At 44.3% G+C, this 25,179-nt stretch overlaps 1 protein-coding gene across 3 annotated transcripts in view; it reads right to left on the minus strand.

Annotated features, from left to right (window-relative positions):
* SAMD4A (sterile alpha motif domain containing 4A) overlaps positions 1 to 25,179 on the minus strand; it is a 198,537-nt gene that overhangs the window by 75,749 nt on the left and 97,609 nt on the right. For all 3 annotated transcript variants that reach the window (XM_081830488.1, XM_081830489.1, XM_081830490.1), the window contains one exon: positions 7,773 to 8,291. In XM_081830488.1, coding sequence (XP_081686614.1) covers positions 7,773 to 8,291 — 519 coding nt within the window. The remainder of the gene's footprint in view (positions 1 to 7,772; positions 8,292 to 25,179) is intronic.

Raw genomic sequence — 25,179 nt, forward strand, 5'->3', positions numbered from 1 at the left:
GGGTCAATCCATGGACTTGGAGGGGTTTTTTCCACTGGTGGATCGGGGGTTCCCAAAAGAGCCATTTTCCCTGAGATCCACGTCACCCTCACTTCTCACCTTGCCTGCTGGAGTTAGTTTTGTTCCACGTGTTGGCTCCATGGGGCCTAGCAACCATCCTTCCCATAAATAGATGGACCCTCCACGCTCCTGGAAGGCCAGGTCAGAAGGACCAAAGCCCAAGAGATATCCGGGCACTGGATGCCTCAGCAGTTTTTGTTTTTTCACTTTTAATTTTGAAATAACTATAGATGTAACAAGAAATTGAAAAATAGTACACAGAGAGGTCTCATGTACTGTCTCCCGGCTCCCTACAAGGTGACATTTTATCCAACTATAGTGCATTATCAAAACCAGGAAATAGACATTCATGCAATACAATTAACAAGACTATAGACCTGACTTGGATCTCAGCAGTTTTGTACACAGATTTTTTGGGGGGGAGGAGGGGAGAGGCGGGGGCTTACAAATTTCTGTACAACCCTATGGCATTTTTTTCACATGAATAAATTCATATAACCACCTCCACAATCACGATCACAGTATGTTTTTAAAGTCTGTTAGTATTGAGACCTAGTTGGTAAAATAAGTCATGCAAAAAAAAAAAAAGCAAGAGTAATGACAAATGTCACTATGAGGATTATGACAGAAGGCTAAATGATCAATATTATCACCAGATATTTAGTGAATTCCCAAGGACATTTTCTCGTTTATTTTGGAAATTCATTAACTTCATGAACATCTGCCTAGTGAGCCCAGGAATTTATTAAGTTCCTACTGTTCAGCAAACATTTATGGCAGGGCGGGCAGACAGGCTTCAGGGACATGCCATCTCTTATCGAATTATAGTGGCTTCCTTGAGGGGTATACAGAGGAGGATTTGGAGGCCACATCTGGCCCTAGCGAGAGACAGCCAGGATCTAACAGAGACGCACTGCCCCCGGAGGATGGCAGCTGAACGCGTGCCAGGAAATTGCCATCTCCACAGTTTCTGTGAGCCACACAAGTGTTCTAGGTGCCGGGAAGGAGGGATCAAGAAGACACAACCCTTGTCCCCAAGGAGTTTGTGACTGGGAAGGGAGGGCAAATATGTCAACCAAGAACTGTGACACAGAACGCTAAGGGCTGACATTGAAATAAATGGGTCAGTGCAAAGCGAGCACACCGGGGGTGTGATTTGGGCAGGATCCTAGATCTGTGTGCTGTGGAGAACCATGCGGGGACAAATTCAGAGTCAGAGTCAAACAAGGGTCTGCTAGCTAGTAATTGAGTCAATCTCTGAGGATAGGATTAGGAAGGACAGGCATGTCTCCTCAAGTTCAGAGGCAGACTCTGGAGCCTGACCACCTGGGTTCAAGCCCCAGTTCATCCAAACTTGGTTGGTCTGTGACACTGGTCAAGTGACTTCGCCTCTCTGTGCCTCAGTTTTCCTCATCTGTTAAGTGGGGATAACACATCATGAAGGTATGAGGATTAAATGAGTTAATATTTACGTAAAGGGTTTTGAACAGTACCCAGCATGTAGCAAACGATATGGAGTAGTATGCTATCACTGTTAATTTACTTTTTTTTTTAAATGATCTACAGTGCCAACATTTTTTAAGGTATTGTTTTTATTATCAGAAAAATCAACTGAGACAAAGGAAAGAAATACTGTTTCCAAAGTGTACCATGAGACTGTAGAAGTGGGCAGTCTAAATGGAACATTTTGGAAGAATTTGTTACCTAAAGCTTCTGCGTTCTTGCCTCATACCAGGCTAGCAAAGGGCAGCACATTTTCAAATCCACATGTAAAGAATGCGAAGTAAAATCAAGTATTGCAACGATTTGAATAGAAACAAGTTTCTTTCATTTGTCACTGCAGCACATAGTTTTTCTTCCAGGTCCATGTCCACCAGCGAAGAGCAGAAAATGGTTAGAAAGGCAATCTGGGGTAAGGGAGGTGGCACTGACCTCCACACAGGGGAAATCTGTGGGCTCTTTGGAAAACCAGGAGGTATTTTTCCTGAATGTTCTTTTCCTGAATGGTTTGCTTTTTTCTATAGCAGGCTTCAGACAGGAAGCAAACGTAGAGATGCTAAGCCAGGTTCTATGCACCTTACAAGTGGAATTGCTTGTAATGGCCAGAACAAAGTTGACTAAATCTTTGTGTAAGTCTGTGACAGCTAATAGCCTCGTTCTTTCTGATCTCACGGGCTCATGAAGAATCTGCACATTCTTGCTTTTAATGACCAGACCTGAGTAGCCTTACAAGGATGGTGAGGTACTGAAAAATACAGTACCCCTCTTCTGAAACGCCTTGAAGCTATTCAAAATGTTTAATCGACTTCTCAACTGTCCCAACCCATTCTTCTCTTTCTCATGAGAAAAGGTGTGGCTCAAAGTCCCTGTGTGATCTCACTTGATTTAACCTGCAACCAATAAAAGGTACTCTTGCCTCCGCTTAAAGGGATGAAAACAGGTTGATTCTTGTTATATTGGGGTTTAGTTTTTGCCCCCTACTCTTAGCCTCACCCTAATCCCTTCCTTCCAAAACTTCCCATGGCACCATCATGTGCATTAAATGCCCTCTAAACATCATTTTTCTCCATCTCAATGTTCTAGCACCTTCTCTAAGTCAATACACATCGAAAATTGAGCTTGTATCTAGTTTCTCTCCCTATCTTGCCTTTCATCTCTTTGGAATCACTAATTCAACTTTCTTCATCCCTTAAATGCCTACCATGTGTGAAGTACTCCCAATTTATCTCTAATATTGCTTTTTGATAAATCCAGTGGTTAATCCTTGGTCCTCATTTTATTGGATGTATCAGCAGAATTTTACCTGATCACTTTTTCCCCTTGAAACATGTTCTTCATTTGCCCTGCAAGACGCCCACACACTTGACTTTTTTCTGACTTCAATGGTTTCTCCTGCATTTCTTTTGCTTTATCCTCCTCTTCCTCAGCCTTCATGTTGAAGTACCCAGGCTCAGTCCTTGGTCCTCTTCTCTGTCTACATCTTTGCTTTGGTAATTTCATTCTGTTTCAGAGTTTTAAATACTACTTCTGTACTGGTAACTCCCAAATGTCTATCTCAGATCAGTCCTCTCTCCCAAACTGCATACTCATACATCCAAATGCCCACGAGACCTGTCTGATCATCTAATGGGCACCGAGATTCGTCATATATGACACAACTCCCAATCTTGCTTTCAAACTTAATAGAAATTTTCTCCATCCTTCCAGTTACATAAGCAAAAACTCTGGAGTCATTCTTGAATTCTTTCCCTCATACCCTTCATTTCTCTTGTCAGGAAATCTCGTATTTTCAAAATATATCTAGACTCTGACACTCTTCTCTCTTCTACCTCAGCCATCCCGGCCAGAGTCAGCAATGTCTGGCCTGGATCACTGCAATAGCCTCTGAACTGATCTTTGTGTTTCCATCCTTGCCCTGGTACAGCCTATTCTTAATACAGCAGCCAAAGTGATCCCTTTAAAATATAAATCAGATCACGTCACTTGTCTGCCAAAAACCCTCCAATGGCTTCTTGGTTTCCTGACAGCAAAAGTCAAAGTCCTTGCAATGGCCTGCAGTGCCCTGTAGGATCTGTCCTTCCCTGATACCTCGGCAACCTCCGCCACTGTCTACCTCACTCACTCATTCCCTTTCAGCCACTGGCCTTTGTGCTTTTCCCCAGCAAGCTGGGAAAAGATCTTGGGATCTTTGTTTAAGCTTTTTCTCTGGCTGGACTATTCTCCCCCCAGACACCCACTTGGCTAACCCCCTTACCTCCTTCAAGTCTTTGTTCACATGTTACTTTCCTGATGAGGTCTATCCTGACCACCCTATTTAATCCTATAACCACCTCACCACCTAGGCCTGATCCTCCTGACCCTACTCTTTTTTTTTTTTTTTTTTAATTTCCATACCACTCACCAATCTCTAACACACTATATAAGTTCCTTATATATTATAATTTATACATGTTAGACTGCAAACTCCATAAGGGAGAGCATCTTTGTCTTGTCCGCTGATGCACCCTGAGTGCCTTAAATAGGTTAAGCATATAGTAGGTGCTCAATAAACATTTTCTAAGTTAATGAATGAACAAATAAATAAATTGATAATGTATGTCCAAGTCAATACTGAGTCCTAATTTTCATAATTACACCTAGAAACATTTCTAGCACCCATTCCTTCTGCTCCATGCCTGCTCCTATCCTCATGATACTTTTACTACCTCACAACTGAGGTTTTGAAACTCAGCACTTGTCATTCATCTGGTTTGCACCCAGTACACCAGTCCCCTACAGCATTGCTCATATCACTGCCACATCCATGGTGGGATGCTTGGACTCTTTAGAGCTCTCAGATCCCCTCCCTCAGTCTACTTGTATTGCCGTCTCTCACTACTCTTTTTCCTTCGTGAACCTCTCCTTCTTCCTCACTATCTTCCAACCCTGACTACATACTATAACCTCCATGCCTTTGCTCACAATGCATGTCCCTACCCTCGGTCCCCCCACCATCTCTAACCTAGCTTACTTCCCCTATTACCTACAGAGGCTTTCCTGACCCTCCGGTTCATAAGGATCTTTCCATTTCACACATTCACAGTGCTTACAGTACAGACCGTCCCCCCCTCGCCCCCATTCAGCTGACACAATCCTATATCACCCGATGGCAGCTATTGGAGTTATTTTTTTTAACTGCACTTTTATGTAATGCATGGGTTATTATGTAAAATTTTTGCAGATTAGTCTGGCTGGAGGGAGAGATTTCATTTTCAATTGTGAGACTGACTGATCTATCTTCTCTTTCCACTTATATGATAGGTTCCCTGAAAATGAATCACTTTCCTTAAGCTTCCTTATATTTTCCACAGCCTCGAACACAGTGCTGGGCACCCAGGAGGTGGGCAGTGTTTGCAGTGCAGTTGGATGATACAGAATCCACATAGGGAGGAGGCCACGAATGCTAAGGCATTTTGCTGGAGCGTAAATGACCAAAGGAATAAAACGTGCGTGGGATAAACCAAGATTAAAAACCAAAAACTGTGTAAGGAAGTCATCTTCTAGTTCGTTTCTTTTCATTAACTGTCATTAAGGTGGTTGATAATTTGAAAATGCGAAGCAGTAATTGATCTCAGTTCTCTTACTATGATTTATAATCATGTTGTTTTGTACGAGTATTTTTTCATTTTAAAAGAAGGAAGACGTCTAGCTCTTCAGTGCAGAAGAGGTCCTGAAGCCTTCAGTCCAACCATTTTCTATTGTAGTGAAATGGCCAAAAGTCACGGCATAGTCAAGGACCCCTAGTCTACTCTGCATGGCCTGGGCTCGGGAAAGGTGCTTTCACCAGGTGACAGTCAGAGATGCAAATGCGGGCACAGACCCTGGGTGTCAGTGTTAGCACTTTGCTCCTCGATGTCCTCCCTACTCTCTCCATTTATTCGCTTAGCAGATGCCATTGCCAGCTCTGGCCAGGGCTGGCCGTCAACATATGTAATCTCAGGTGCCTTCGCCACAGCCCTCAAAGATGGATATCATGAATGTTCTCATTTTGCAAGTGAAGACCTTGCTCAGAGAGTTAAGTAACTTGGCCAAGCTGTAGTTAGCAAATTGTAGATCTGAGATTTGGGCTTAGCAGGGCATTGACACCAAAGTCCTGATTCTTTCCACTTCGTCAACCCGCCTCCCAGGTGCTCAGGATATACTTGATAGAGGCACAAGTGAATGAATGACCCAAAATTTGCAGCTTTGACAAACACCATTTAACCACCATAGACAATGCAGAAGACTAAAGCAATAACACTAATGTTTTGTTAAAGAGATACTGAAATACAAGTGTTGACATGGCCTAAGTGTTTGCATGAAACTTTCTGGAAGAGAGATCTGAGCTTTCTTTGCCAAGGCTTTGAAACAGGGCTCCAACCCGTTTCTTCTTCCTGAGATATGTAATCTAGTTATCTTGTTAAACCTTCAAGTCTTTTTCTACTCAAGTACTACACAGGGACCCAAAGATCTGGGAGGCCATGACAGTTATCTCTGCATTTTCTCCCCTCTGCAGGGCTGGGCAGCCACAGTGAAAAATGAAAGTACCCACAGACTACTATCTGCTAACCACCTCGAATGTACTAATCTTGTCAAGACTTACAGCCCTGAGTGTGCAAATCAGGACAGACAGAAATATGATGACCCAAGACTAATGACATAAAATTCAGCCCTTAAAATATGAAAGACCAAGTTTTGAGAGGGCAGGCAGCTTGGAGCTTGCATCTCTCCCAGCTATCAAAGAGTTTTGTAATAATTACTAGATTCTGTCCCTGACCCGGGAAACTTTAGCCAAAAAGCTCTGTCATCCAGCCTGCATGTGTCTGTCTTAATAGTCCCAGCCACCGCTCTGTGTCACACAGAGGCTAGTGAAACTGTTCCCTGGATTACTAGTCTGCAAAAGAGATTGCCCCCACAACCTCTTACATAATAAAGTAATGAGGCAATAATCCCTTAATTCCCCAAATGTACGAGTTATCAAAATCTCAATGTAAAAGTAAAAAAAAGAATTAAAAATCTTATGAATGCAGTATCTTAAGTATTTCCTTGGTTATTTCAATTAATGTAGTTCTAATTTGACACTCCTATGTATTTGAGAGAGCCATTTCAAAGGACCCATTAGCTGAGAGATCCGAGTGGAGGGAGAGGCCAAGAAGCCGTCACTGTTAATTCTTACTACTCTCAGATCTTTTAATTGGGGGTTCCTGCATATTGACAGGCACGGAAGGTCTGACCACAAAAGCTTTCCCTCGAGAAAGTTATCTCAGTGCTGACACAGTATTCATGGACACATGCAACTAGCATCAAGGATTTCTGTTCAATGACAGGCCCCCTCTCCCATGTTGCCACTTACAGAAGCACCGATGGCATGTTTGTCCCTTTGCTCAGCCTGAGTGGGGAGCCACAGAGAGGACTCCTGGCCCTAGTCCCAGCTGTGCGCAGGGTACTTTGCTTTCATGGTCAAAAGAGCAGAAAGCTGTCCTCTGCTCTCCCCTTCCTCAAAGCTGTTCCTGACCCGCCTCTCCTAAGTTAGACTGAGCAAGAAAAGGCCACAGCATTCACACCAGGCCACAGCACAGAGCCGCATTCTCAGTTAGCAAACCTGTTTCCCTTGTCAGGAGGAAAAGTGCCTCCAACAGCAGGGGATAAAAACCAGAAAATGCAAGGGAGGGAACATTCCAGGGTGAAATATATTAAAAAAAAAAAAAAAAAAAAGGAAGAAAGAAAGAAAAAGGAAAAAAAAAAAGAAGAAGAAAAACAAAAGAAAATGCACAAATTCCATGAGGGCATCTGGTTAACCAGGGGTTAGAATCAGGTTTAGAGAATCACACGTAACTCAGTGTCTTGGCAAATCCAAAAACCCCAGGGCGAAAGGCATGTGGGTAAAAGGCATTTCTACTTGTGGAAACGGGAAGTTTCCTTCTTTTCTCATTTATTCTCTCTCTTATTTATTTACTTTTTAGTCCCACCAACCCACAGTCCAACCCAAATTTGGACCATCGATCATTTTACTTGACCAGCATTTTTATCTTTCCAGAGTCAAAGGGATCCAAAGATCCCTTTCCCACAGCCAATTCCAGTGAGCCCCTCTCTCCCAGGGTTACGGGGTGCTCAGAGCGACATTCTCAGTGGGACATGCCACACACAGCAAGTCACTACACCAGACTGCTCTAGAAGGCTTCCAGGGAACTTACTTGTACTTGTGCTGGTTCCAATTGTATTGATTGTGGTGGGGACAGATGAGGAGGAGTAGAGGGGCACGTGGCCGTTCTCACACCCCAGGCTTTTGTCCTGCCAGTTGGAGGCGTTGATGCAAATCCCAGAATCCCGAGAGTTCTGCCACCCATTGAGCTTGTCATCGGAGTTCTGTCTTTGGTGATAGTAGTGCGTCTGCCCATAATCCACAGAGTCTGAGCGGCTTCGGTTCTGGCCGCCAAAGCTGGTCGACGTGCGGTCCTCCAAGTGGTTCAGCCACATGGCTAACGCGCTGCGATCTTCCAGCGAAGTGGCCGGATGTATCAAAGCATAGGACAGTAGCTGCCTGCTCTCCTCAATGTGCTGGTTGTGTTCAATAGAGTGAGCCAGGATTTTGGGCAGCAGTTTCATATACTCTACTTTTGCATCAAGGTTTCCTGGCTTCAGCAAAGGCAGATGAGTTAACAGGAGGGAAATCACTTTATCCTTGGATTCCTGTTGCCATTGGTTAATGATTCCTGGAAAGGAAAATATACAGGGCAAATAAGCAAATACACCCACAATGGCATGAAACACCACACTGTAAAGAAATTCCTATGGGTTAAGTCTCCATCTAGGTATCCTGGCTAAATTTTTCTCAAAACAGCCTGTGCATCGGGTCGGATAACGGACTCCAGGTTGTCAGGGGGCAGTGACATAAATGAAACACAGAACAAATGTTCTTGGATGTGTGGGTGCTCAATCAAATTCCCATTCAGGTCTCCAAAGAGCCTACAATTACTTTGGTACAACCAAATAGAATTTACAGCCCTGTGTTTGTTCTTAGAAAAGTCTAGCCACACCTTCAGATAGACAGGGATAAGGACTAAGAAAATCTCCAGAGAGAAGCAAGTGTTGTCAAAGGTTCACTGGATCCTTGCAGATAAGCCTGCTTTCCCTCCTGCAGACATCTGTGGAAAAGTGGGTTACACTCTAGCAAAGGCATATGTGTGAAGATGGTAAAGCCTCCTAGATAGAGAAATCGGTCAGGAAAAGAAAAGGACTTCCCTCATCTCGGTGAAGTAAGCCTGCCCTTCTCATGAGAAACTGCCTCTGAAAACCACTGTGACCCCAAAGCTAGATCTCAAAGCTAGACTTAGCATGAGTGGCACCCCCGATCACACATGATAAGCAAGCTATTTTTCTTTAAGCAGAGAAGATCTGTTTGGTTATCTTTATGATGGTAAAGTCTGGATAACATAATATTTACCATTTTCACCATTTTTAAATGTAGGGTTGTGTGGCAATGAGGCATTCACAATGTTGTGCAGCCGTCCCCACCATCCATTTCCAGATCTTTTTCATCTTTTCAGACTGAAACTCTGTACCCATTGAAAAGTAACTCCCTATTTCTTTCCTCCCCCAGCTCCTAGCCACCACCACTGTATTTTCTGTCACTATCTATTTGACTACTCTAGTTACCTCATATAAGTGGGAACATACAGTATTTGGCCTTTTGTGACTGGTGACTTCATTCATGAGAAGATCCATTTGTGACACCTTCTTGTCCCCTTCTACTCAGAACACACACTGACTGCCTTTAGGTAAACATGGATAAGCAATGTACTTTGCCTTCGACTGGCCTTTGAGAAGTAGCTTGTTCTGGAAACTGGAAGTTATCCTCAGAACCTGGGGCCACAAGAAAGAAAGCTCCCTTCCTGAAAAGTCACTCCTGATACCCGAAGACATTGTCCCTGGCCTACTGATCACCCTACATAGGCTAAGGCAGGGCAGTCTTACTGGCTTTCATGAAGTATCTGCTGAGTTGAAAAGGGGTCTCTGGAATTTAGCAGACAGGCTTTACAATTCTAGCAAGGCACACACATATCAGAACAAGCTCAAGAGTCATTGTTGACCAGAAGCTACAAATGCACCAGCCAAGTACTATAAGGCCCGTCAAGACCAAAGAAAAGTATCAGGCAAGGAAGGCATGGGATAGAATGAAAGACTGTGGGCTCTGGAATCAGGCAAACCTGGGCATGGATCCCAGATCTGCCACTTAATTTGCAGTGGGACCTCGGTAAGTTACTTCGCCTGTAGGAGCCTCAACTGCCTCATCAGTTAAGACTGTTACCAACAGCATCTGTCCCTCCTTGCGTGGAAATGTATCAAAAGGACTGGTCAAGTACTCGATGGTGGAAATAATGCCTTCTACTTGTCTCTGCATTAGTTGGGCCCCACATTAGAGCCATGTTGGTTGGTTTCAGATACCGACTTTTAAAAATAATTATGGAGTCTAGGGGCACCTGGGTGGCTCGGATGGTTAAGCGTCTGCCTTCCGCTCAGGTCAGGATCCCAGGGTCCTGGGATCGAGCCCCGCATCGGGCTCCCTGCTCAGCGGGGGGCCTGCTTCTCCCCTTCCCTCTACTTCTCCCCCTGCTCATATTCTCTCTCTCTCTCTCTCTGTATGTCTGTATCTCGAATGAATAAATTAAAAAAAAAAAACCTTTAAAAAAAAAAAATTATGGAGTCTAAAGACCCAGGGAAGGCCATTAAAAAATATCAGAGTTGGAAGAGGCAGAAAGTCAAAGGGTGAAAGAAAATAGGGCTATTGAGCTTATAAATTAACAACATAAAGAGATGCTCAATGTGGGGATTTCATAAGAAGACGAAGAGTCAACGATTTGAAGTACAAGTCTTCACATTGAAGCAGCAGAGATTAAGACTGGATGTGGAGAAGAAATGAAGTGCCAGGATGACAAAAGACCCAGAGGAGTCTCCAAGGAAGGCTTTATAATCTCTGTCCTGGGGGCCTGAAGAATGGAGATAGATGGGTCTAGGGAAGCACTGTTGGGTAGAATGTAATGTGAGCCACATATGGTATTTAAAATTTTCTAGTATTAAAAGAAAAGTGAAAAGAGGGAGGTGAAATTAATTTCAATGATCTATTTTCTTTAATCCAATATATCAAAACATTATTATCTCAACTTGTAATCAATATAAATCATCAACGAAACATTTTACATTCTTTTCTTTGCACCAAGTCTTCGACATCCAGGGTGTATATTACCACTGACCTCACATCTCCAACTGGGACTAGCCGCAGCTGAAGTGCTCAGGAGCCACGCGGGGCTGGAGGCTGCAGAACTGGCTAGCCATGGGGCTGGAGACATTCACATGGAGAAAGCGGATGGCAGGAGGGCACCCATGACCTCAGCAGGTCCCTCCCGGCTCCCTGACTCTATATTTAGCTAACTGCCTCCTGACAAAAGATAACCCTGGTGCATTCCATTAGGTATGGCCTCCCTTTTAAAGTAGCTTTGGGAGATGGAGGAAGCACCAGTTTCAAGTTGCCATCAATACATTTTCAGGAAACACCCAGCATGTTTTTAATTATGAATACACTTCAGATAAAGAGAAAATCTATTCATTACGCCCAAGGAACTAAAGAGGCACTGGCAAGAAGCAAAAGGTCCCGAGAGGAAGATATATCTCTGTCTGATGCCAGTCCGATGAGCAGATGTAGCTAGCGCGCACCTGGAAAATGTATGTTTAGAAATAAATTTCAGGAACAAGTTTTAATAAAAATTCACGGGGTTGAGGAACTCCCTAGCTTTCTGCGAGGTCACTTCCCTGTTTGGGTATTCTACCCTTCTGCAAAAGGTCAGCCTAAAAAAAAAAAAAGGAACAAAAACAAAACATAAATAGGACTCGGAGTGCAAACTAACCATGTTATCTCCATGTAAGCACTCTCTGCCAGGGATTAGCAGCAAAGAGGAGAGGAAAACAAGGGCCCTGGCCCTGGTCCCTCCCAGGCCTGAAATGGGTCTTTCTCTATCCTCGGGACAGGGCTTGGATGGTGTGGGATTGGGGTATGGCCAGGAAGACAACGATGACTTTTGTTTACTACCATCGGGAACCCGGACATGAGGCTGGCTGCCTCCTGAAGGCAGTCTTCTGAGGTGTACTACTGGATCGAACTATTCCTGCAGCAGGTACCACTGCCACGCGGACAGCTAATGGCACTGAATGTGGTTTATGTGCCAGGCACTCTTGTAAGCTCTGTGCTTGTAATTACTCATTTAATCCTCCTAAGAAATAGATGAGGTAGGTCCTATTACAGCCTTATTTTACAGATGAGGACAGAGAGGCACGGAGAGGTCAAGCCATTTGCCTCCGGTCCCCCTGGCTAGGGAGGTGGCAGAATTCGGGTATGCAAATTAGCATAAAGATACATAATGATTATCATGCTAGAGAGTTTGGCCATAAGTTAAACACATTAATGTTTATAATATGTGATTCTATAATACATAAGATATATAATATAGGACTACATATAAAATGTGTATATGTGTATTATATTTACAAATATAGTAATATGAATATATTTAAATAGAGTGCATGGATCAGCAGAAGCCTTGCCAGCTACGGAAGTGCAGGAAGAAGAGTAGTTACAGAGGTGATACCTACTGTGGTTTTAAAATATGTCCACAACTTCTTTGATATTCCTCTCTAAAAGATGGAGCCTAATTAATTCCTTTCCCATACAGCACAGGGTTAGACTTAGTGAGTCACTTCTAGCAAAAACTGAACATAGCAGAAGCGACAGTGTGTGAGTTCATGGATTAGGTTATAAAAGGCACTGAAGGGGCACCTGGGTGGCTCAGTCGCTTAAGCGTCCGACTCTTGATTTCGGCTCAGGTCATGATCTCAGGGTCATGGGATCGAGCTCCAGGTTGGGCTCTGTGCCGAGCTTGGAGTCTGCTTGTCCCTCTCCCTCTGCTCCTCCCCCCGCTCACGCTTGCTTTCTCTCTCTCTCAAATAAATAGATTAATTAAAAAAATAAATAAGAGGCACTGAAGCTTTTACCTAGCTCTCTCTCGGGTTACTCACTCCGGGGAAGCCAGCTGCCATGCTGGGACAGTACTCAAACAACCCAGTAGGGAGAAGGGTCTTGATAGTGAGGAAGTGAGTCTTCCGCCAACAGGCAGCACTCACTTGCTAGCCCTGTGAGGGAACCATCTTAGAAACAGAACTCCCAGCCTATTAAGCCTTCAGATGACTGCACTCCAGATAACATTTGGGAAATTCGGCCAGAAACACTCATATTCCTGATCCATTGAAACTGCATGTGGTAACATGTTAATTGTTGTTTTAGCTGCTACGTTTTGGGTAATTTGTTATGTGAACAAAAAAACCCAATATACCTCGTCAAGAGTTTTCCTCTAGAAAAATAGAAGTCTTAGCCATTTGGCTTTGAGCAGTTCACTTCTTCAGGCAAAATCATTCCCATGCTGAGATCTACTCATGAAGCTAACCTGTTGCCACTAAACATTCACCTCAGACTCCCTCATCCTGATTATCCACTCGTCAAACAACTTTTGGACTATGATTAAGCTCCCGGTATCTTTAGGGAAAGAATGAACTGACCATACAGATTTGAGGTATTTCTAGATTCTATGATGATGATTTTTCAGGGCGATTTAATGGTTTCTGATTGTGATTTGGTTTCCTGTGGAGGTCGCCTTCCTGTGCTCAGTATATGGACTTTGAGTATATCTGGTCCCTCTGGTGATGGTTCCTCATGGCAAATTAATAAGCCAGCATTGCAGGGTTTACTTCCCAGTTAGTACTGAGTCAATCTCTCAGGGTGAACATCCCCAGGACAGTGATGAGAGTAAGTATCTCCACCTTCAATGGGAAGCCACGTCCTACAGGTGAGGACTTGGGACATGAATGCTAGGTCCTGCCCGGTTGCCCATTGGCCTTCTTTGTGGCATCCACACCATCTTCCAGACAGAAAGGAGTTTTTACTGAGATGTGTATTGAATGGATTCTCCTTACTGGGGAAGACTAGGAATCTTGAAATTTTTAATTAGTCAATCACTTCTTGATGTAGTTTCTATTACCATATACCTCAATATCACTCTCTTTAGTAGACACTCTGGAATACAGAGGTCCAAGAATGGCAAGGTTCAATGGTGCCAACTCACCTCTATTACTTTCTCTGAATATTTTCTCTAGATAAGGAGCAAAGATATTATTTTCTGGACCTTTTATGTGGGTAAAAGTTGATGATTTATAATTTATAAACCAGTGACATAGGAGTAGTAAAAAAAATCCTAAAGGAGCTATAATAAAAGACCATGATTAGGAAACTGTCCCAATGATTCTTAGACTGATGAAGATTGTGTTTAAATACCAAGTCTGGTATTATTACCACACAATGGTATGTCAATGTTTAAGGGCTCCAGTTGTTAGTAAATTACCCTCAAATTGCTATTTTATTATACCCTTGTTTTCAGTTTAATAACATTTACTATAAAAGGGTTTCTCACAAGTGTATTTAGGCAATTTGCTCATGCAAGAAATGGCTGGAAATTAAGTGCACACATATAAGAAGTACTGTTTAAATAAATGCACTAAAAGGCAGGAATACTAGTGGATCTTAAGTGGTCAAATTCTCCTTGGAAGGATCTATATTACAAACTCAATCCTAGACACATCATGTAATAAAGCCTTCTAAACGTAGTGCAGCTCTGCACAACTCGGGGGCAGACAGCACACACTATGCATTTGGTAGGGGTGTGAGCTGACGGGGCACCTAAAAAGTCAGGGGGACAAATGGCAAATACCAACATGGCAAATGGTGGATTCTTGTATTGGCACCTGCACTTGCTTATCGTCTCCCAAGGTACCTTCTTGAGCTAGAAATGACTGGTGAACCCCGCAAGACATGAGGATTAGACTAGATGTTATGGGGAACCCGGACAGCATGTAGTTACTGAGCTCCTATTGCTGCAAGTGGTGCTTCGAGCAGATACAAAGGACTGAGTAGATAGAAACCATCTCTGTTTTCAAGGAGGGTGATTTGGCCAGCTTCCCAGGTGGCTCCCATGGATCCTTGCCTCTTGGTATTCACACCCTTGTGTACTCTCCTCCCACTCTGAATCCAAACAGGTCCATGTGACCAATAGAGTGTGGTAAGATGTTCTGAGATTAGGTCATAAAAGGCACTGTAGCTCCCACCTTCCTCTCTTGGCTCACTCACTCTGCAGGAAGGTAGCCACATCAATTATGAAGACATTCAGGCAGTGCTGGGAGAGGCCTGAGTAGAGGGAAACTGGACCTCCTGCTAACAGCCAGCACCACCATGCCAGCCATGTGAGTGAGATACCTTGGAAGTGGATTCTCCAGCTCTGGTCAATATCTTGCAAGAGACCTTAAGCTAGAACTACCCAACGAGGTTGTCCCAAATTTCTGACCCTCGGAAAACTGTGAAGGAAATATTATGTGACGCTATTACGTTTTGGGGTAATTTGTTACACAGCAATAGTTAACTAATACAGCTTATTTGTTAACTAATTGGAGTTCATGTTATTTGTTAAAAAGAAAAAAAAGTCACTCACAAATGCTACTGCCCCTTGAATTCACTAGAAAAGAAAACGATCCATGTAGTAGACTTCATAGCCCATTATAACCACTAGAGCTTTCTCTGAGACCATGAAGGTCATTAGCTGTTGGACATTCAAAGACACCTGACTATCCTCAAAGCATCCGCCTGACCCCAGCATACCTACAATGACCCACTTACCACTCCAGAGTGATCTGGTCATCTCTTCAATGGGGCCTTTCCATCTTAGTCACTTTTCGTCCTGGGCACTGGTGTGGCTGGGTGCTCCAGGAGGGCGCCTTTGCTCCTGAAAGACCCAGGCCAGTAGTAAACTAGTTCTGAGATCTCAGCCAAGAGCTCAAGTTGGGTTTCATATTCAGGTTTCTGACCTCTTCCTGGCTACGGCCAACTTTTGTAGGTCTGAGGCTGCCCATTCCCAGAGGGTGCATAAAGCCGGCCAGCTCCCCTGACCACTTGCCTCAATTCTGACCTCACATCTGTATAGATGACTCCCACATTTGTATCTCCAGCCCAGGTCTCACCCTGCCCTTCAGATTCACACATCCAATTGCATTCTCTACATCTCCACTCAGATGATCTCAAAGGTACTCTATCCAAAACTGAGCTCCCCCTCTCACTCTCACAAGATCTGCTCCTTTGGGCCTCTTCTCTATCTCAGCAATGGCTCTTCCATCTTTCCAGTAGCTCAGGATGAAGCCTTCAAGTATCTTTGACTACTCTCTCTTACATCCCATATTTCATCTGTTAGCAATCTCATGCAAGGAATCTTCAAAACATACCCAGATTCTGACTACCTCTCACCATCCACCTCCTGCCCCATAAACAACATAACCACCAGAATGATCCTTTTTATACTAGAAGATAGGTCATGTCACTTCTCTGATCAAACATTCCAATGGCTTCTCATCTAACTGAGTAAAAGCCATACAACAGCCTATTAGGCCTTCTGTGATACAGCCCCGCCCCCTACTATTGGTCCCTCATTCTTTTCAGTCCATTCTGGCTTCCTTGCTATTTCTTCAACATGCCAGATATGTGCATACCCCCCAACCTTTGCACTTGCTGTTTCCTGTCTGAAACACTTTTATCCCCAGGTCCACATGTAGCCCCGCTCTGTCCTGTCTTTGCTTAAGTGTTGCTTCTTAGAACTTTTCTGCCCACAATATTTTAAATTGCCCACATCACTCGCTCACCCTATATTTCCTTATCCCCCATGTCCTGCTTTATTTTCCCCCCTAGCATTTATCATGTGACCTGGTATGTATGATACCTATTTCTTGTCTTTCTCCACTGGACAAAAGCTCTATGAAGGTAGTGATGATGTCCCCATTTTCCCATGCATTATCATTTCCTTATTAATCACATTTTTTAATGGCTATATAAAGTTGTCCCCAGGCATTTTGTTTGATAGTGGTTTATTAGACTTTGAGATTTCTTACTCAAAATCTTAGGCATTTCCTAGAAATTTCTTTTAAATGAAGACTGATAGAGTGGGTGACCTGCAGACGCTAGTAGGTACCAGATGTCACCCCAAAATTGTTTGGTCACCTCTTTCTCATTTGATTCTGCAGAATTCTGATTATTTCTAGCTTTAACATTGAATAAAAACAGGAACATGTAAAAGAGGAAAATAAAATGATTAACTTATTTTTCAAAATCTTTACTACATTCCCCTCTCAGTATTCTGTTAGGATGGAAAATTTCCCTATGTGCTAGAAAACAAAAGCATAATGGGTGCTTTTCTTGATTGTAACTGACACCAATTAAAGTAATCTTCGTGATAAAGATTCGTTAGGCTGAGACAGCAGAATTAGATGTATTTAATATGACTCTTTTGCAAACATCTGTTGAAGAAAGAAAGAAAACCAATGCCAATAGGGTTGTGTTAAGACTATTGTATATCCAAATTTTGGGGCCATGAGTAATTATGTTCTAATAAAACCTCACAGGAATGGGTCTCCTAAGAGTCATATAAACTAGAGATGAAGAAAATGTTACCTTACTCTTGACAAATGCAAGACAAATCCTTATAAACCATATTCGGCTCGTTTTCTATACCAGAAACCCCTCAGAGGAGAGTCTATAAATGTTCCAAAAGCAGGAAGCTTTCCCACTCACTCATCTTCAGTGCCATTCTCACGCTCCCAGACCACCACTGACAAAACCCCACATACCACAAAATGACTCTTCAGTAGTATCTCAAAATAATGAATTAGCAGTCCTTACACTGACCTTGCAGAGGAGAAAACCATGCTTTGTACTATACCACTTAGATTCGGGCCTTCTTCCATGGGAAGCACTAGAAATGAGAACCTTGAGGGAAGCACCCTGTCGTCCAGGTAGCTTCACTGCAATCATATTTGTTAATGAAGAACTCTCAGGACCAAAATCCTTGGCAATGTCCAGACGGGAGTCAATAAGGAGGGTCTTGGGAGAAATATAAACAGGTCAGTCTCCAAGGAATAGTTCGTGCTTGACCCAACAGACCAAACTGAACAACAGCCACTTCCCACAACAGGTTTACAAGCCTCACAAAGTCTAGGAAGGGCCGTTTCACCTCTGACAACAGGGAATCATTCTATGTCTTTAAAGGAGTTAAGTCACTGGGTCCCACGCTTTCTAAAATGTGGAAGTCGCTCAACAACTTCTAGACAAAATTTCCCATCTTCAGAGATGGGAATCCAAAGTTAAGTGTGAATGTAAGAGCCCTGTGATGTGTGTAAATACTGTCACCAAGGAACAGCACACATACATCCCCAAAATAGACGTACCAGAAAAGTTGATAGTAAAATTTATGTATCCCTCATTTAGGTATGAAATCTGAAATACATGTACAAGTTATTCTATGGAGGTGAGGATGGACAATTTTGTGGAGGGAAGATATTCGAATCTATGGTCACAAATTAATGTTATTGTATTTGAAAAGGAGGGCCCAGTCAACTGTACAAGGACGGAGTTGGGTGAGCAACCCTAGAAATTCCCAATCCTGTTCGCTTGTCCTCGTTAGGTATAGCCCCATAGAGGGAGTGAGAAGCATACCTCCCTTTCTGGGGTTCTCTTGACCTATTAGCCAACTCTAAGAATTTATGCAAAGGTAAGTAGCTTATGTTCACCTGTTATCTGTGTACCAAACTCGTGTTCAGGTTGGTAGGTCTGTTGATGAAATCAGAATAAGCTTTCTCAGATTTTTGGAGAAGGGGAGGTACTTTTTAATTTCTAAAGCCCTCTGGGGCAGTGCGCTAAGAAGGAAGAAAGGCGGGAAGGACAATGGCAAAGGATGAAGTTCTGCAATCAGAAATGAGAGTGGCCAAGGCCGTTTCTCTCCTTCTGGGCATCCCACCATGAAGTTAAATAGGCCCAGCGGTCAGTGGCTGGGCCAGAAGCAGGAGCACAGACCAGCTGAGGACCCTTTGCTTTAGTAGACTTTGTGGGAATACTGCTGGAGTAGACCAGAGCTCATAGCCCACAGTTAGAAAGACTATGGATGAAGGCTTCTCGCTTAACCTTCCTGAGCTTCAAACACACTGTCTGGAATTCTAAACCAAAGGAAGACCTGAAAATAGCAGAAAGACTTAGGCAACACTGATCCAGAGCCGGGAGTGACCACAGCAGCCTGTTTTGTTTCAGTTTAGCTTTACATCACCACCTTTAAGGGTAGATATATTTATTAAGCTCTGAGGTCTAGTATCTTTGCTCTCTATCAATGTAGATGGTCAGGTGTTAGGATCTGTCCTCTTCAACGGGGTGTGCAGGGTCAGAGATAGCCATGGGAAAAGTTTTGTACCCTATAGAAATGTCTGCAATATGAAGAATTCGGAGAGAATCAGAGCACAGAGGTAGATAAAATGCTTTAAGAAGGTCTCCATTTATAGAACCAACTGGCAACTCTGTTAAGGAATAGAATCAGTTTTCTAAAATAACCCCAGAACCTCTAGCAGACCTCCAACCAGCATCCAACACTATTTACTGGAAAAACACAAAAAGCTTAACTGATTATCACTACACCCATGGAGACAACTTTGGCTGTTCAAATCTTAAAAGAGATGGTTATTTATTATTAAATATTCTCTGCTGTAGAAATGCCCTGTATACATCTAAACCTTTCCCCTCCTGCCCCCCACCATCATCCATGACATGGTTTAAGAATCTGCCACTTCCCTCAAATCCTGTTGATCTACTCTGGCTCTCACTGCCTCTTTCTACTGCACAGACCAGCTCAATGACGTACGCACTCGTGTGACACTCTCCTCAATGAGACTGCTGGCTCCTGGAGGAGGGCAGGGACAGTGCCTCCCACTGACGTGTCTTCTAATGCTTGTCTAGGTCTGTGCTGATCACACAGGCTTGCTGACCAGACTGGATAAAAGATCCATGCACTTTTCCATCACAGCTGATGACACAGCAGATCTGTTCCTTTTTCAGCTTTGTCTGTCTCTGGTTAGGGTGTTAAGTGTCAACAGTGGAAACCTTTGCACCAGGGCAGAATCGTGAGGGGAGCCTGGCCTCAGCAGAAGGAGAGCTCTGGCCTCCTTTTAGGGGTGGATGCCCCCAGGGTCTTCACTCTAGTCCCTCCCGAGGCCCTCCTGAGGCTCAGTCGGCTCTCAAACAGCCACCTCCCACCAACCTACACACACACACACACACACACACACAGGTGGGAGCCCAGCTGTCTGGAAATTCAGACCCCAAGACACAGGTTACAAGTACCTAACATGGACTTGGTTTGCCTTGGGGTTCCTTTCTGAGGTATTCACTTCCAAGAACTGTAGGAGCATCAGGTGCTCTAAGTGACTTGAGGAAAAGGAAAAAAAAGATAATAGCTGTATTGTCTGGGTTTGAATCTTGAATCCTGATCTTCCATTTGGTTGCTGTGTGACCTTGGGCAATTCACTTAACCACTCTGTACACTTCAGTTTCCTCATTTGGAAAATGGGATACCTCATGGGATTGTCATGATGTTTGAATTCTCTAATCTGTGTAAAGCAAGGGACCACTATCTGGCCCACAGTGAATGCTGTGTAATTGTTAGCCCTCTGGGGCAGTGCGGTAAGAAGGTCACCATCATCTAAGGAACAATGTTCCTTGGGCTCCTCTCCTACAGGCTGGAGAAGGGGAAGAGGAGAGGATAGGAGAACCAAAAAGGCCTAAGACACTGGTTCTCAAAGTGTAGCACTACCCCCCCCCCCCAACACACACCCGGCAACTTGTTAGAAATGCAAATTCTGGGACCCGATCCTAGATCTACTGAGTGTTTAAAAACCCCTTCGGGTGATTTGGATCCAGGCTTAGGTTTGAGAACCAATGGTCAAAGGAACTAAGAGAAAACCAAGGCCTCCAACTTCCAGCTTTGAGATGATCAGCAGCTTAGGGCTGGTGTTTAACCAGGTAGGAAAAATAATTTCCTACCAGGAGAAAGGCTAAGAGGAATCAATTCAAAGGGGGGGGTGGGGCAGGGACCTATTTTTAAGAGGAAGTTGTTGGATTTTTAAAAAGTAATCAACAAATAAGCGAGCAAAATGTCATCTTATTTCTAGGACGGGGGTGATCTCTCCCGTTTTCCATTCCTAAGCAACCTAGCTAGTAAAAAAAAGAGTGAGGGCTAGACAGGGAGGCTGCGACCCAGCTCGCGTGAGTTTGCAGGGTGCTGTCAGAACAGTAAACAGTCTGACCAGGCCTGGAGCGGCTCGGGATAAAATGAAGGTGAGAATTTCCGGTTTAAAGCATCTTTACCGCAGAGCCACCCCCTCCCAAACCACTCCCCCATCGCCCCCCTTGAGTTCTGCGCTTGCTCCCAGAAGGCTGGAAGGGGGCCTGCCGCAGGCTGGGAAGGGCCCGGGCCATGGAACCAGAGCATTAGCTCCAGACGGTTGCTCCGAAGAGCCCTTTGGTGAAGAAGCATCAACTCACAGGTCTGACGGTGAACCACGAGACGTGCAGCAACAGGAGCAAAATTCCCTTGATTAGAGGACCATAAGATTTTGCTGAGTTTGGGGGAGAGGCCACAGACTCTGTACAGGTGGTATGGAGCTGAACACATTACAGTGGAACCAGATGTTAGGTGAAAAATTGTGGGTCGATGGAATTATCACATAAGGGATTGCTCCATCTCCTCCCTCTCCACTTGGTCCTCCTCCTTTTCTCCCCTCCTCTGCAGTCCACTGGGCACAGCTCCTCATTATTGAGCGTCCAGCTGGGTATTGTGATGTCACAGGCATCACCCACTGTGGACGATGCTGGAGGAGAGATTGGCGGCCCAGCCGTGTTTGAGGACACATGGCCCTGATTTGAGCTCCCGTGACGTCAGGGGACACCACACTCCCTCCATTTGCCAGTAACGTCTCACACCTCATCCACCTCTGCAAGCCCTCATCATCCCTTCTCAAAACCAATGTGGTGCTTCAGAGAAACTGAGGCACAGAGAAGCTCATCCAAGGTCACGCAGCCATACTCTGGTATGACCGTGAAAAGTGCCAGAGTTTCCTGACCACTCATCCACAGTCCAGGGGCCCCGGCTGCCTTTTATAGAAAGTTTCCACACACCTTCTATTCCTAACCTTGATCACAAGCATCGCCGGTCCGCATGCTTTGGAAGCACCAGCAGACTCTCTGTGTCATGGACTTAGTAACGCGCCCCATTTAGGACCATGAGCACAACTTGTTTGCACTGGACACTCAATTCTAGATATCCTTCTTGGGCCATATTTTTGTTTTTATTTCAAACCCAGCTAACGAAACCGTTTTTTTTTAAAAAAAAAAAAAAAAAAAGCCAACTCTGATTCTCCGAGAAAAATCAGCAGCTTACCACACACACCCTTTCCAGATCATCTCCGAGATGCCAAGGACATCAAAAGTCTACAGTTTTGGGTAGAAGAATACTTTGCTCCTAACTGCCCATGGTGGGGCAGGGCCCATCTTTTTTGGTTTCTTTTTTGCAAGCTGATAGTAATAGTAAGAGAATATGAAAGATAATCCAATAAATAGAAATCATCACCTCTCTCTAAATATATAGTTACACACACACATATATATAGATATGTATATGAAGTTATGAGAATGTCCTGACCTTGAGATCTAAAATGAGAAGGGTCTTTGGAAGAGAAGGATGTGAGCCCATCAGAGTAAGACCTGTAGGTGAAGGTGAAGAGCAGATATATAACCTTTAGCACATGACTTGCTCCACTAATCACTGAACAGATTCCAGTACCTAAATAAAGCCCCAGAAAACATACACACCGGAAGACCTGACTCACTGACAGAACAACTGATGGGCCAAGGTAAGGAGTGCTCACCAGCCAGTAGGGTGACTTTGTTTCTCAACATGACCCAGAGGTACATTTCGACTGAGTAGTAAATAAAATAAAAGTTCATTGTAAAGAGAGCCCCGACTGTCCCCCATGTGATCTGCCTTTGCTGCTTCCTCATGTGACTGGCCTCCCAATTTAGAGCGTAACCAACTCCCAGTGACCTGTAATAACACCATTCCCAAATTAGAGCTCTCAATTTGACTTGGCCTCAGTCCCTTCCTCAAAGCAAAATAAAGCATCCGTTTTCTTTTTTTTCACATTCATAATACTCTCCTTTTTGAGTTGCCAACTCAAACCCTGCTCCAGTCAGATTGAGCCCTTCCTCTATTTTTTTTTTTTTTCTGGTTAGCCAAAGAGCCCGATGGAAAAACACCAAGAGACGAAAACAAAAACAAAATCAGACAAAAATTCCAAGTAAGTGACATTCAGCTGGAAAAGCTATGATTCACATGCAAATAAAAATCTCCCTGAATTCACTGTTATATGACGCAAGCCTCTGGCTTCGACATAAAAAGGGCAGAATGAAATCACCCACAATTAAACTCACTCTGGAATACTGGAATTCTCTGGCGAGGCCTCCCCAACTAATGATAAGAAAACCCCCAACTGTGACAGAATGAAGCTAATTGTGTTGGATCCCAGGGCATCCCCACCTCAGCAGACATTCACTCCTGAACATTCCCTAGCCCGGCCTTCTCCACGTTCCCTCAGCCCCTGTCCTGGACCCAGCATAACCTACAGGGAGATAGGGCTCAGATGGGTCTCCCAGGGGCAGCCCTTCTTTTTGGGCACACATGAGGGTACTGTGTGAGAACACTGGACCTCACCTCCCACCCCCAAGCTTAGGATGCTACTGCACAAGAAAGCTTTCTAAGCTCTGGGAAGATCTCCCCAAGAGTAAGCCGAGTCTTTGTTTGAGCTTTACAGCATCATCAGCCTCTGATCTAAATAAAGTCCAAGCCAGAGATAGTTCCACAAGTCGCCTCCCCAGAATGGTAGATAATTTGCCATCGCTTTTTCTCCTGGGGGTGGGGGGGGCGGGCATTGATCAAATACCGCTTTTTTTTTCTTCCAGGTGGTTCCCTTAGGATGAGCACTCCATCTACCTGAGAATCACAGAATTCTGGAGATGGAAGGGCCCTCAGAGATTCTCTGGTCTTTCCTTTACTAGTTGTGCGGGCCTCACCCCATGATTCCTCCCTGATGGTCACCAGGGCCGAGCTCCTCCCCAGCCACGGGGAATCCACTTCTACCATCAAAGGGAGCTAGGATTATTAAAGCCCTCATCGGACTCTCTGCAACTTCATTCCATTCAACAAAGGTCGTTTTTCTGAAACCACAAAGAGTAAATCTAGAGAGACTTACACACACATGTTCATAGCAGCCTTATTCACAATAACCAAAGGCAACCCTAATGTCCATCAACAGATGAATGGATAAACGAAGTACAGTATATACATACTACGGAATACTATTCAGCCTTTAAAAGGAATGAAATTCTGACACATGCTACAACATGGATAAAAATCGAACCCATTATGCTAAATAAAGGAAGCCAGACACAAAAGGACAAATATCATATGATTCCTTTATATGAATACCTAGAGTAGGCAAATTCATAGAGACAGAAAGTAGAATGATGGTTACCAGGGGTTTTGCGGGGAGGGGGGAAGTTACTGTTTAATGTGCGAAGAGTTTCTGTTTGGGATGATGAAAAAGTTTTGTAAATGGATAGTGGGGAGAATATAGTGGGAATATAATATAACAGAACTGGACACTGAAAAATAATCAAAATGGCAAATTTCATGTCCATTTCACTCCAATTAAAAATACAAAAAAGTTAAAAAAAATACAAAAAAGTTCTATTCCCCCTTTCACAAGATAGCTATCTCCCTAAATTTTCTTTTTTTCAGGCTCAGAATCCCCAGTTCCTTCTCATAATCTTTAGTGAATAAGACTTCTGGACCCTCACAGCTTCCTGGCCACGCTCCTCTGGGTCTACTCAGTGTCCTTCTGAAAACCCAGCACCCAGAGCTGAACAGCAAGACTGAGCTCAGGCGCCTCCTGCCCTGTGTCTCCCTCTGAGGTACCCAGCTTAACCCCCAAACAAAAGCTACACAGAGTGAGCCTACTAACTGACTGTTTGGGCTGCCAGGGCAAAAGGGGCCAGGTCCAAAAACACACCATCGTCCACCCCCGCCCCTATGGCTGTTGCTTCCCCAGGCCCAGATGCATCTCCCAGACATCTGTGGGCAGCTGCAGCTGAGAAGTGAAACCAGCAGAGGCAACTGGGGGGACCTGAGGTGGGCAGCATCTCAGCTGAGCACCCTCCGGCCTTCCACAGATTTCCCTCGTTTCTCGTGGGTGTTCGGCAAATGGGAACAGGGCAGGCCCGGGAGGCCTCTCTCTCCAGGCACTTGGGGATGTCTGTTGGCAGCCACCCACCACCAGCCTGTAGCCGCCATCATGGTGTTCAACCGCACCAGCTGAACCAGCCTCGCTGGGCTCGACACACTCGCCCCTCTCCATCCCTTCTGGAAAAGCTTTGGATGTTTGAGGTAGGAGAGTTCCCTTTCACATTTTAAAGTCTGTTGAAACTGAGCAGCCTGGGTGTTGGTCTGATTCCACAAGTGAGTAATCCATTTCCTGAAAGTAAACTGCTCACCCTTTGGAAGAGGACGAGCGATTTTGGGGTGCCATTTGAAGTGT

This window comes from Leptonychotes weddellii, chromosome 9 (genome assembly GCF_054177405.1).
Source record: "Leptonychotes weddellii isolate Sample4059 chromosome 9, ASM5417740v2, whole genome shotgun sequence".
NCBI classification, from domain to species: domain Eukaryota; kingdom Metazoa; phylum Chordata; class Mammalia; order Carnivora; family Phocidae; genus Leptonychotes; species Leptonychotes weddellii.